Source organism: Python bivittatus, unplaced genomic scaffold (genome assembly GCF_059951505.1).
Source record: "Python bivittatus isolate LINGU-HERP-01145 unplaced genomic scaffold, Pbiv_v1 ctg000440_np1212, whole genome shotgun sequence".
Taxonomy (NCBI): domain Eukaryota; kingdom Metazoa; phylum Chordata; class Lepidosauria; order Squamata; family Pythonidae; genus Python; species Python bivittatus.
Window position 1 is genome coordinate 9165178 of NW_028277063.1, and position 13331 is coordinate 9178508.

The 13331-nt window shown below is 36.7% G+C and overlaps 1 protein-coding gene across 1 annotated transcript; it reads right to left on the minus strand.

Annotated features, from left to right (window-relative positions):
* Nucleotides 1–524: 524 nt before the first annotated feature.
* LOC103052714 (vomeronasal type-2 receptor 26-like) lies at nt 525–8861 on the minus strand. The gene is made up of 7 exons (XM_088142504.1): nt 8831–8861; nt 6880–7051; nt 5513–5804; nt 4067–4924; nt 3206–3433; nt 2809–2935; nt 525–1426 (listed from the first exon to the last, which is right to left on the minus strand). The coding sequence occupies exons 1-7, from the start codon at nt 8859–8861 to the stop codon at nt 525–527; spliced, it is 2610 nt and encodes an 869-aa protein (XP_087998630.1).
* Between the last annotated feature and the right edge of the window lie 4470 nt (nt 8862–13331).

Here is a 13331-nt window from a genome sequence, read left to right on the forward strand (position 1 = left end):
AGAGGGCATTAATTCTCTCATCAATCCAAAACTTAACTAGTACACTTGCCAGAGAGATTTATTTGGTTTACAGCACCTATAATGTATTGCTCAACAGAATCAAGCCACACTAGAATAAAAACTGGAATTAACTCCAAAATAATGATTTTACTTTAAAGTCCAGTAAAACCATTTGAAATATAACAGGATTTATATGGATGCAAGTTATTATTTTCATTGATACAGATATCCATATAAGGATTTCAGTTATATTGGATGGCTGATTCCATCCTTTGATGTTGAGAATGTCTGCTTCAAATGTTTTTTTTTCTTTTTGGTTTTTTTAATTCTCCAAAGTATATTTTGTATATTGCTAGAGACCTGGAGTTAAATCAGAGTCCCAGAGGTTTTCCCAGATTCCTTGAAGGAAGACTAAAATACAATGAAATATTTTCAAATATGAGCAACTCTAAAAAGTTTTAGGAAATGGAGTGACATAAAGATGCTAACTGGATTATGCATTACATCAAGACACAAAAAGAAAGTTATTGTTCTTTCCTAATTAAACGTTCCTTCTTGTTCATCTCAGGCCACAGTAAAATGATATAGCATTTGGGGAAAAACATACATCCCAGTAAGCCAGCACTGGAGGATAAGATAGAGAAGATCTCCACAGCTACCATGTATTTTCCTTTGGTGCTCAGGTAGGTTGGAACAAAGGACAGCCAAACACTGCAAAAGACCAACATGCTGAAAGTGATAAACTTGGCCTCATTGAAACTGTTGGGCAACTTCCTGGCTTGGAAAGCTATGTTAAAGCTGACACTAGCCAGGAAACCCAGGTAGCCCAGGACACAGTAAAGCATGATTATTGAGCCCTCGTTGCATTCCATTATGATTTCCCCCTCCAGTGAGTGCAGGTCTGTATCTGGGAAAGGAGGAGAGGTACTCAGCCACACTATGCAAATTCCCACCTGGATGAAGGAACCCAAAAGGACAACAGAATTGGCCAGTCCTTTCCCTACCCATTTCCTCAACTCAGAGCCTGGTTTGGTTACCATGAAGACCAGAATCACTGTCATGGTTTTTGCCAATACAGACGAAAGGGCCACTGAGAAAATGATGCCAAATGTAGTTTGCCGGAGAAGGCAGGTCATCTTTTCAGGTCTTCCAATGAAGAGGAAGGAGCAGAGGAAGCAGAGAAGAAGGGAGAAGAGGAGGATACAAGTGAGGCTCCAGTTGTTGGCTTTGACAATTGGAGTCTCTCGATTCATCCAAAAGATTCCTAGTACAAGGGTTGTAATCACAGAGAAAACAATAGCCAAGATAATAAAGAGAATTCCCAAAGGTTCTTCATAAGACAGGTAGGTCAATACTTTGGGAACACATTGATTGTGGATCTTGTTGGGATACTGATCTTCTGGACATTTCATGCAGGCATCCATATCTGAAAAAAGAAAAAAGGAGCTCTTTTTAAATATATCAAAATGTATATCAACCTGTTACCTATTTAGTGAAGATAGGATAGCAATTTTCTTTCTAATGCAAAAAGATCCAGCTACCTCATACACTAAATTCAAAACTGAGATACTGGTTATTGTAATATGAATATAATGTTATAGATATCTATCTGGTCTTTATACATACTTTTGAAAATATTTGAGAACTCTTTCTCTGCCACAGGAAACAATGTGAATTTTCTGAAAATTGTGAACATTTTGTTGATATATCCCTTAAAAAAAAATTTAGATGGTATATTCCATTAAAATCTACATTTTTTTTCTTTTTCTTTTTTTCTTGTCCTTTTTTGAGGGAGAATAAATTATTAATTTCTGGCATACAAGGTCTTACTCATTCCTGTAGCAATTTACTCACATACCTTATGGGGGAAAGAAAACAAAGGATATTGACTGAAAATAAGAAGCAAACGAAAACCTCTAATTAGCTTAATACATTTTTTTACTTCTTCTCAAAGTATTACAACCCAAAATGGTAGTTTTACCATTTTATCACCAAACTCTGTGCAAAAAGTAAGGGTATCCTTAGACTAAAGTGATATTAAATCAGAACAACAATGCAGTTCATACTAAATTTTTCTGTTCTGTTTCATCAAACTTAAAATGTGATGGTTATTAGACACTTTATGCACCCTATAAATTTTTAGAAATAATATTATATCACTAGATTACTTTGATATGCAAATTAAAAGAGTGGATGGACCGAGAAATTGGAAAACCCAATTTTGTCTAAACAATGGAAAATAATCTGAACTATGATATTAAAATATCATTATATATACATCAATATAAATTAATGTATTATAGAGAATTCTTATTAGATACAATTGCATTTGTATCAAAAAAGAAAAACTAAGCCCTCCTGTTGTTGGAACTAAATACCCATGCGATGGAAACTGATAGCTGAACAATGGAAATAGATTCCCCATGCTTTTCTTTTTGCCTACGTACAAGTCCTTCAATATTGGAAGAATAAATATAAGACATATCTCATTACAAATGCTCAGAGCATTGAAAGCCTGTTATTACCTACACCAACGTATGAATTCCTTTAAAATGCATTAATATACGGATGATTACATAACAATATGTTCATCATCAACAACTCTTGCTTATAACTTTATTGCCAAATATACATAAATAAGAACTGGATGGATGGATGGATATTATCATTGGGGTCTTTTGCTTTTTTTTTGTTTCTTTTTTTGTTTCTTTGTTTTATTTTTGCTGTTGTTCATGTTGTACTTAAATAACTAAGGGCACTGAGTTTTGCTAGTCCATTAGCCACAGTACTCACATTTCTTTCTCCTACCTATTTTGTCAGAGACCTGCCCTTCTGGACATGGCACACAATCGTAGCAGCAAAACTTCTCCCCCTCCTTCTTCTTTCTGCTGTAGCCTGGATCGCAGTGGTCATTGCACACAGAGAAAGGCAGGATCTAAACAGAAACATATATGAGAGAGAAACAGGGAGTAAAACACCTGCATCAACAGAGCTTTCCCAAACAAGAAACTCACAGCTGGGATGTGGAAGCATAAGAAAATGAAAACAAGGAACATTGAGTTAATGGGACAGAATTGGGATGGGCTTTCTTGGAGGCTCCAGAAAGGCCAAACTATCACTGTTTTCAATTACTGCCATCTTTGACAATTGCTCCAAAGGATGCTTTACCTTTGTGTTCAGTTGAGAATTTGGAGATTCTTCTCACCTGGTTAAAGCTTCTATGCCATACAATTTGATTGTCATTAAGAGTTAATTCTCTGCCTGGTGGAGCCTGAGGTTCCAAAGTTCCAACCTTGACTCGAGCAAAGGAATTATTGGGGAAAGTGATCCAGTTTACAACATCAAATCCGGTAATTAATTCTCCATTTTCATCAAAACTAACAGTGTCTCCCATGCTGTTGTTAAATGTGATGGTTTTCAAGAAAGCGTGGAACTATATTTTCAAAAAATCAAATAAAAGTAACAGCAAGACTTTGAAACACATCAAGTGGATAAAACTATTTCAAACTGGACTATGCTCCTTTGAAAAATACAGATGAGGATCTAAGGTATCATAGATAATACATATTCAAAAATCACAACCTCTCTCTTTCAGCTCATATGCATTGGATTCATGAACAAGCATGACTCTTACATTTTTAGAGTGCAGGTCTCACTCTAAACATCATTAACAGGTTTCCCTGTTTTCTCAAAATACTGAATGAATGTATTATCTTCAAGAAGGAGATGTAATTCAGGTTTTGAACAAGGACCACCTCAAAATTCTTTTTAAAAGATCAACCTTATAATCTTATCAATGAAAAGAAACAGTCATGTTTATTTTGCTTGTTCTGCTTTGCAGTCACTCCTTATCCCTCTCTAACATGTGCAAAACCCAACCTATTCTTGCTTTTCCAAATGGAGAAAGACTCTAAGCTCAACTCTTACTGATCTGGCACTTGGAAAGCTGGGAACATGCATTACAATGTTATGTAACATCAATCCTAGTAACATTCTTAGGAGTCAGAGAAATATGGTGGCCCTATTAAATACACAAGGTTTCTGTATTGGAAATGCAATAAGGTACCTGCCATGGCTTTAAATAATGAAATCCCAGTCTCTCTGCTTCCATTAATCTTCCACCCCTGGATCTGGACTTGAGTAAGACATCCAAGGAATGTGCCATGATATAGACTGCATTGTAGATGTTGTAGTTATGACCACTCATATTCATCTCAAAAAATGTACTAGGCAGGCTCTCTAAATCCTCCTCCCCAGTGCACAACAATTTGTTATCTTCATTTACACTGGAAATGTGTAATAGGCAATCAAATGCCTGCTCCCAGAAATTCTGAATGAAATTGTCTTCTTTTGCCCAGGATGGCCTCACAGTGTGAACAAAGTCTTGGAATCCAGGTGGTTCTTTTGAGCGAACTGTGAATGAAAGTGCACCATGGAAACTCTGTATATCCCAAAGCTTCTGAACAGACAATGAGTCAAAATTCCAGTGGGATGTAACAATCCACACTTTACTCAGAATTGGTAATGAAATAAAACTTGCTACTAAGATGATCACTCTCAGACTTTTCATGGATGGAGGTGCTCCATATACAAAGCATACATGGACCTTTTGATCCAGGAAAAGTTGGTCATACGTTAATTCCTTTAAAATCAAGCTTATATAATCATCTAGAAAAGCCTGCGTTGGTGTTCTAAGTATGAAAGCATAGCAAATGCTATTTTGGGAAAGCAATGGTACCATTTTCTGCAAAAACATGTCTCCATAGTCATCATCCACAGCCATGATCCCAATCCATGTCCATCCAAAATGCTGAAGTAATCGGATAACCCCAGTATATTGATGGACTTCCTTTGGGACCATCTGGTACAAGTATGGATATATATCTTTGTCACCACGCACTGGGGAAAATGTTCCATAAGCAAGCTGAAAGGAATATATAGCAGAGAATCAGAAGCATTAAGAGAAAATACTAAATGGGACCCCTCCTTTTCATAGCTAAGGGGGAATGTGGGTGTTCAATTGTTGCTGGAAATTATGCAGTCAGCTCACATGCCTGCAACATTATCTCATTTAAAAGGGTTGCCTGTATTTCTATGTGTTCATTTTAATGGATTAAGAAAACACTTAAAACATAACTCTAGATCCAAAGCCAGACATTTATTATCTGAAATAGGGTCTTCTCATTTGATCACCTGAAGGGAGTTAAGCAGCAGGTAGAAGACTCAGATTATTTTCTGTAATGGCCCAACCTGTTCTGAACTCAATGCCAACAGGCGTTTGACAATCTTCAATACTTCGGGGCGGGGGGGGGGGGGGAGGACTGCAAAGAGTCCTCAGTTTTTAAGTATGTAATCATCCCTATCGTTTCTTCATATTATATTACTTGAATGCATTGTAAATTTGACATTCCTGCGTTAAAGTTTTAACTCTGAAATCTAGCCTATAAGCCCTTTAAGAATGGAAGGATTTAAAGATATTTGGGATTTGTAGGGATCCATCTCAAGGGCCTACCTGTGGAATCTTGTAGTTGGCCAGAACAGTGGCCATGATGGATGAGGCTACTGTGAAACGACCTCCAATGGCAGCAATAAACTTTTTCTTCAAATCACAGGTAAAGTTGGGGACAAATCTCTGGTGTGTACAAAGTAGGCTCAAGGTTGCCTTATAGGTTGTCCTTGCAATGAAGTAGTTGTTCACAATATGGAAACCCAATGTGACATTCGGTAAGAGTTTGGGATCCTTGTTGATCTCTTTGACAGCAAACACCAAAGCTAGGGTTTGCTGATATTCCTTTAGCACAAAACTGTGATAAAAACTACCAACTTAATTAAATAACATTACAAAGTGTATTTTTATACTCCTATCCATGTTTAGATATAGCGTAGTCTAAGCCATAAAGCAAGAGACCATGATGTTGAAAGGAGACCATAGGACCAGCCCTTCCATTCCCTGAGAGGCAGCCACCTCAGGCTGCAGATACTGAAAGCCAGCAGAAGGGGTGGAAGAGACCCTGAAACACAAATGTCCTCCAACCGTCAAACAGCCTAATCTCTTCAGAAGGGTTGCTAACTCTTGTCCCATTGCTAGTGTTCAAGAAAAAGCTGAATGCCAGTTCAGATGGGTGTCTGAAGGGACTAGGAGAAAGCAACACATATTCCTGCCTTTAGGTGACAAGATAACACGGACCATTCTGAAGAGAAGAAAAGTTGGCCTTTTTCAATCTCCTGGAATAACTTATCTTTGGATAGAAAAGGTTTACTGTCCGAGCCTGACATATTAATTAATTAATTTACACAATATTAAATTCCTTAAAGAGGCAGGCAGTGTGCTTTGATTCTGTTTCCAAAGGTTACTCTTATTATCAATATGTAGCCTTATTTTAGAATCTTCTTCCTTGTCTCAGAGAATATTAAGTATCTGACAGTAACTAACTTCACACCTTGTGTTAAGCTGTTGTATGCCTTAGCTATGATTTTCTCAGAGTCGTATAATTGGTAGATTGACAAATTGTCGTAAATTATTACAAATGGTGTATGAATCACAAAGGCTGCTTTTAGAAAACATTGAAGTGAAAATCAGAGGAATTATATACAGAGGAATCATATACAGAGGAATCATATACAAAAGCCACATGGAGTTTTCTATTTGGTAGCCCTACTTAAAAGAGAAAGCGAACTAATTAACAGAAAATTCCCTATGACACTGGGGTTATGAAAATTTTCAAAGGCGTATTATTTATAACCCTGTTGCAGAAGAAGAAGAAGAAGAAGAAGAAGAAGAAGAAGAAGAAGAAGAAGAAGAAGAAGAAGAAGAAGAAGAAGAAGAAGAAGAAGAAGAAGAAGAAGAAGAAGAAGAAGAAGAAGAAGAGAATTCCTTACACCACTTCATTGATCACCATCCGAGAGGGCTCTTCTGTGAAGGAAGGGCTGTTGTGAAAGAAGAAGGCTTGACTGGCAATTGCCCCAATGATAACATCTCCTGGCTGAGCAAATTGATGGGGTATAGGAAGTGGGTCATCAGGTATGGAACAATTGATGGCATCTGTCTTGCCTATAAAGTAGAATAGGAGTGCAAGGAGCAACATTGCTATCACTCCCATATCCTGGTTACACAACATTATGCTGTGTGGCATCATTTTGAATTATCATTATATATAGACTGTTGCCACTGTACTGGAACGTTTTCTCCAAACTGATTCCATTTTTTTCAATGTTAGTTTTCAGTCTGTTTGCATACATGTGTAGTTTCTCTGTGCTTTCAGCTGTTTTCAATATTTTAATGTGCTTTGAATGAAGGCCTCCAAAAAAAGAAATGTTTTATGTCTGAAAACTTTGAGATTCTCACTTCTTTGTTCGGAAGAGAAAAGTTGGATGATTTTTCTCACTGTCATTAAATTAAATAAATAAAACTCTGCCCTGATTACCATGTTTTACTGTTAATAAACCTTCCATTTGTCCACATTCTCTTCTGTAATCTCTCCACATGGTAAAGATAAATTCCTCTATTCAAAAAGGATCTAAGCAAACAGCCCACAGAGAGACTGTGTATTTCTCAGTGTGTGTCTTGCAAAGTACATCTTCCCATTTATCAGAATTAGAATGAGAAATACGAGAGGAAAATAGAAAAGAAAAAAAAATTGCAGAGACTGTTGGACATTGAACTAGAGTTAAGACAGCCTGAAATATCATATGAGGATTAGAAAGGAATAGCTTCAAATGACAGCTCTCTATACCCTTTTCACCAAATGGTATTTTAAGGATAGATAAAAGCACTCCTATTATTAGGCTGATTTTCAAAATATTGAAAGTGTATAATATCATCTGTAATGCTAAAGAAGGAACCTGTAATTTTGGCAATGATTGGGAAAATAATCAAATCATCTACAGCTGTCTGTATTTGGCACAGCTCTCCTGAGAAAAGGGCCTGAAGTGTGTATTTAATGACTGTGATTTCCTTTGACTTTTGACACCATGAGCCTTTTTTTTTCATCAAATTTCCTGACAAATATACAAGTCAGTCTTCAGATACAATAAATAGATAGTAGTGATTGAAATTGAAAGCTATAATATAGTAACATTACTTAACATTGTCCTGACAATGAGTCCAAACTATTCTTTTCATTGGCTCTAAACTTTCTTGGTGATCCAAAAATGGTGCCCTTGCCTTTGAGCCAAGCTGAACTCCTGGTGACTAAATGGATGTCTTCCCGGAGTCTTACCTACAGCTTTGAGATTGGCTACCTCCAGGATTGTTTGTTTGTTTTTTGTTTTGTTTTGCTTCCCAGTCTACCCTAAAGCCCTATGATTGCCTGCTGGTCTCCCAACCAAGAAATAACACTGCCCAACCCTGCTTCACTTCCAAGCCCAGGCAAAAGCAGTCAGGACAATGGAGACTTCATTGCTCAAAAATGAGCAGAGCTAAGCAATGGTAGCAGATGCTCATCATTGGGAGAGTGCATATAAAGTCTTCACATCAAGTAGCAATTCCCTTTGCCCCGCAGCTCCATACTCACTTGCCTACACAATGAGCTTCAATAAATAGTAAAACAGAAAAACATTGTGGAGAAATTGGAATTCCAGGGTATCACAGCAGGAAGAATATGTTAAAAGATGAAATGCTACATCAAGTACTGCATTTCGGTGCAATCCCTGCAATTACAATACAGACGACAAGAGCCATGTCTACATCTGAAATTAGGCTAAATAGGGAAAGAGAGAATTTTTAAAAATTCTAGCCTCCTATTAAGAGGAATAACAAACTTCTTGAATGTGTTAAAAGCTATATCAGATTCAGATTACAAGGCATAGTTACCCCTGATTTTATGTTTACCCAATCGGTGCAGAAAGCCACTGAAATCCATTTTGGGTAAAATTAGGAAAAAATCAGTGAACAAGTTTTACATATGGTATTTAATCACTAGGACAATGAAAATGATAACTTTTGCTTAAACCCCATGTGTTGAGGGGGGAAAAAGAACATACTATCATATGTGATGCTCTGCAAAGTTGTTATGTCATTATTAAAATAGGAAAACTCACAACCAAGATATTATATTAGACCCCCAGCTGGCCTTAATCAAATCAAATCAAGGCTTATTGTGGTCTTGGACCTGTACAAGGATGATGCTCTATGAAAGTGTACATAGTCTATCCTAAAATGATAGCAACCTAGGATAAAATAAAATTAAAATTAAGATAGAACGAAAATACATTTATAAAACTATCTAACTAAACTCTATGGGTACAATCTAAGGTGCAGTCTATACTAGGTGAAAATATAGTCACTAAGATTATGTTAAATGTAAAATGTAAGTATCTAAAATTACCACTGGGTTAATATATAAAAATTTAAATGAATTACTGTTACATAAATTAGCCCATCAGGTTCTAGCGAATCTTCATTGCTGCTACACAAAACCTGTCTACCTGCACTATGACAATAGGCTTTTCATCTATGAGCAGCATTTGCATATAGTCTGAATCTGGGCGACCAGGATATTTACTAGTCAGAGGTAAGATGAGTTTGGTTCAGAGATCTCTGTAGAAAACACAGCAAAGGAGGACATGGTCTGTGGTTTCCACCTCTCCAGAGTCACAAGGACAAAGCCTTATGGACAATGGTATTTTGTTATATAACCCTCCAGTACCACAGAGGGGAGAGCATGGCATTGAGCTAAAGAAAAGGCTTTCCAATTGCTGGGTGTTTCAAGCTGTGCAAGATAACTGGCGGCAGGGATAATATATTTATTGTGCACTGGAGACAGGAAGAATAGAACCTTCCCTAGATCTGCTTGCCACTCTATATCCTTTATCCTTTGTTTTAGCTGTTGTTTGGCCTGGTTGTATTCCATCTTGAGAACTGAGGATGGGGGAATAGCCTAGCTTTAAAAGGTTAGAGTCGGTGGCCTTAATCTATGTGGATTGAAAGTTATCCTGAAGAATGAGAGGTGCTAGGCCTTTGGGGTAAAAATTGATCTTTAGCCAAAGGTTTAGAGAGGCTAGACACACTCTTGACTCAACTTTTATCATGCCTGTTTCTAGGCGTAGATGTGCATTGGAAACACAGGCATCTGGAGTGCTGCTCTGATGAATTTAAATTGCACTCTTTCCAGAGGTGTGAGACATGAGGTTGGGGGCCCAACTAAAGTCCCATAGAACAGCTGAGGTAACGACTTGGCTTGAAGGAGTTTGAGTGCAGTTGGAACGTAAGATCCTCCCTTACAACAAAAAAAATTTAAGATGGTGTTGGCAGATCTTTGTCCAGAGGCTGCAGCATATTCACAGTGAGCTTTCCTCGAGCTAGAGGCATGGATAACTACACCTAGATACTTAAAACTGGTCACTTCCTCTATTCTATGGCCATGAATACTCCATGAACAGAGTTTTGGCCTATTGGCAAAAGCCATTATCTGAGTTTTCTAGTAGTTTATTTCCAGTTTATCATTATCACAGTGCTGGACAAGAGTTTTCAGAGCTCTTTTGAGGCTTATGGGTGTTCTAGAAAGAATTACAGCATCATCTGCATAGAATAACAGGGCAATGCTAGGGTCCCCTAGTTTAGGGGAATGGAGATCTGAATTGTTTAAGCAATTCACCATTTCGTTGATATAAAAGCTGAAAAGTAGGGGGGCCAGAATACAGCCCTGTTTTACCCCTTTTGAATTTTAATCAGGTTCAAGAGAGACCCTTGCATATTGTACCTGATCTTAAGAGTAGTATTGGTGTGTAGGGCACGGATTAAATGGAGTAGCCTGCAGTCAAGTGATGTAGCTTCTAGCTTCTCCCATAGTCTGGTCCTAGATACCAAGTCAAAAGCTGCCTTAAGTTCTATAAAGGCAGCATATAATTATGTTGTTTTATTGGTTGGATATTTTTCAATCAAATGCTGTAGGATCAAACATTGATTAATAGTGCCTCTACCTTCTCTGAAATCAGCCTGCTCTTCTGCTATCAGGTTTTCCTGATCCAGCCAATCCTTAGGTTTTTCATGGAGATGTTTGGCATAAAGTTTGCTAGTTATGTTTAACAAACTGATTGACCTATAATTTGCAGGATCATCTCTCTTACCCTTCTTGAAGATTAGGACTATAACTGCCAAGCCCCAGTCCTTGGGGACACACCCAGTAGTGTCAATATAGGTAAAGGTTGATGCCAAGATTGGCGTCCACCACTCTATGTTGTTCTATCTAATCATATTTCCTATACCTTTTGGAAGCCAAAATAAATTAATATCTAAAAGTACACTTCTTAGCCAAAATAACAGTGCCTGTCATGATTTTTCATTATGATATACCAATTCCTTTCTATTGTTGCTGTTGTTATTGGTGTGGTTATTTTAAGTGCCTGCCATAGTTTTGCATTACTAATTAGGTGTTCTTCAGGTATTGGCTGCACATCCACTTGTTCTTCCAGGTCTTCTTGAGTCTGGGATGTAATGTGTAGTTGGTCTATCTCAAGTTGTGAGAGCAGCTTCCTCTTCACTATGTTGAAGCGTTGGGTAATTAGTTGTTTCTCAATTAATGTGGATACACAACGTCCATAGTTCCTCATACATTTCATATATCCCAGCTCATTATGTCTGCCGTTGTTGTAGCATTCCGTCAATTCCAGTTCTCTTATACATGCACGCTTTGTTCCAGTAGCCCACTTATCATCAAATTGTCCTGGTTCCCCAACATCTGGCATGCAGCTTGTTGATCCAGATGATGTCCAAGCCAGCATGACTCTCTTTGTTTTTTTCACTCTCATATTTGTGGTAGGCAGGTGAAACGTTAGAGGGTCTTTGCCCAAGGACCCCTACTGGTAATGTAGGTAGCAGCTGGGATTTGAACCCTGGTCTCCCATGTCAAAGGGCAGCACTCTAACCACTATGTAATCCAGCCACTCAATATGCAGTCCTTTTGCACAATGGCTTACTGAATTTATGCAAAATTCTCAACATACTAATATGAACATTTCAGTATAAATTCTTATTTTTGTATACAGAACATAACTTTTTTTCCAGCCTAATACCAAGGGATTACCAGCAAATTCTGGCCTTCATCTTTGCAATAGAGGAGATTAATAAACATCCTAAAATCTTACCTAATATTTCTTTGGGGTTCCATATCATCAACAACTTCTTCAGTCAGTCCTCATATTACTTAGCAGACTACATTGGATCTTCTTTCTGGACAAAACAGAAGTGGTCCCAGTTACAAATGTGTCATCCAGAACAGTTTGATTGCTATCATTTGTGGAATGTTGTCTCTGTCTTCTCACAACTTAGCCACTCTTATAAATACCACATATAGATATTTTTCAGATATACAGCAATATTGATTTCCATCTCATTTATTCAAAGGGAAATTTGGGATTAATGGAGGGATAGATGGATACCTAAGATAGATATTTCAAACTCATTTGAAAGTTGTCTAAACGTAGTACCCTTTCAAAATACCACTCAATATAATCTGAACGTTTTTATAATTGAAGAAGAGGATATCTAGTACACTGAGAATTTTGCATAATTTCAGTACGCCGTTGTGCAAAAGGATTGCATATTAGCCATGAACTGAATGCAGCTATAGAATACACACCTCTGCTGGTTCCAGAGTTAAGTGTAATGAATTATTCAGATCTATGGATACCTATCCTGGTCTATAACATTCCATAGCATAATAAAGCAACTGTGTGTTTTTCTAAAATTACATATTAAATTATTTGTGAAAATAAAATTAGTTAAGAAAAGATTAAATATAGGAGTTATTTATGTAGCAAATGGATTATTATAAGTTCATTCCAGGGCTTTGTTCTTCAAATATCTTTTTTTTTTTTTTTTTTAATATTTTTTTATTTTTACAACAAACACAAAACATACATGGACAAACAAAACCATAAAAAGGCATAAAAAAAAGAGCATCTTCCATTTTATAGCGTGTGTCAACCAGTTACCAACTCGTTGGTGCCTCTTTCATAATCTTAAATTCTCATATCTATTCAAAATATACTTGTATACTTATCAGTTAACAATTATTAATCATTCATAGCTAATCTATAAAATAATTTATTACAAGAAATTTTAACTTTCAATAGGATTAGTAATACATTTTCATTTATCGATTATATGTGTATATATATAATAATTAATATCAAATTTCTATTATAAAGTTTCCTAATCCATTACATTACTATATTTTCTCATCCAATCATTAATAAAAACAAGTCACTTATCTTCTTATTCTAATTTCAAATCTCAGTTTAACTCATCTCTGCACATTTCATAATTTCCAATAACTTCCTCCTGCATAAGTAATTTTTAATTTTTCCAATTCTTAAAAGTTACAGTTCTA

What these genes read in the sequence shown, in the direction of transcription:
- LOC103052714 (XM_088142504.1), bottom strand. Translation starts at nt 8,861, where the DNA reads ATGGATTTCAGTGGCTTTCTGCACCGATTGG. An exon ending in ATTATTTAAAGCCATGGCAG is followed by an intron (nt 3,434 to 4,066) that starts GTACCTTATTGC and finishes TTGAAAATATAG; the next exon opens with TTCCACGCTTTCTTGAAAAC. An exon ending in GCAGGTCTCTGACAAAATAG is followed by an intron (nt 1,427 to 2,808) that starts GTAGGAGAAAGA and finishes TTCTTTTTTCAG; the next exon opens with ATATGGATGCCTGCATGAAA.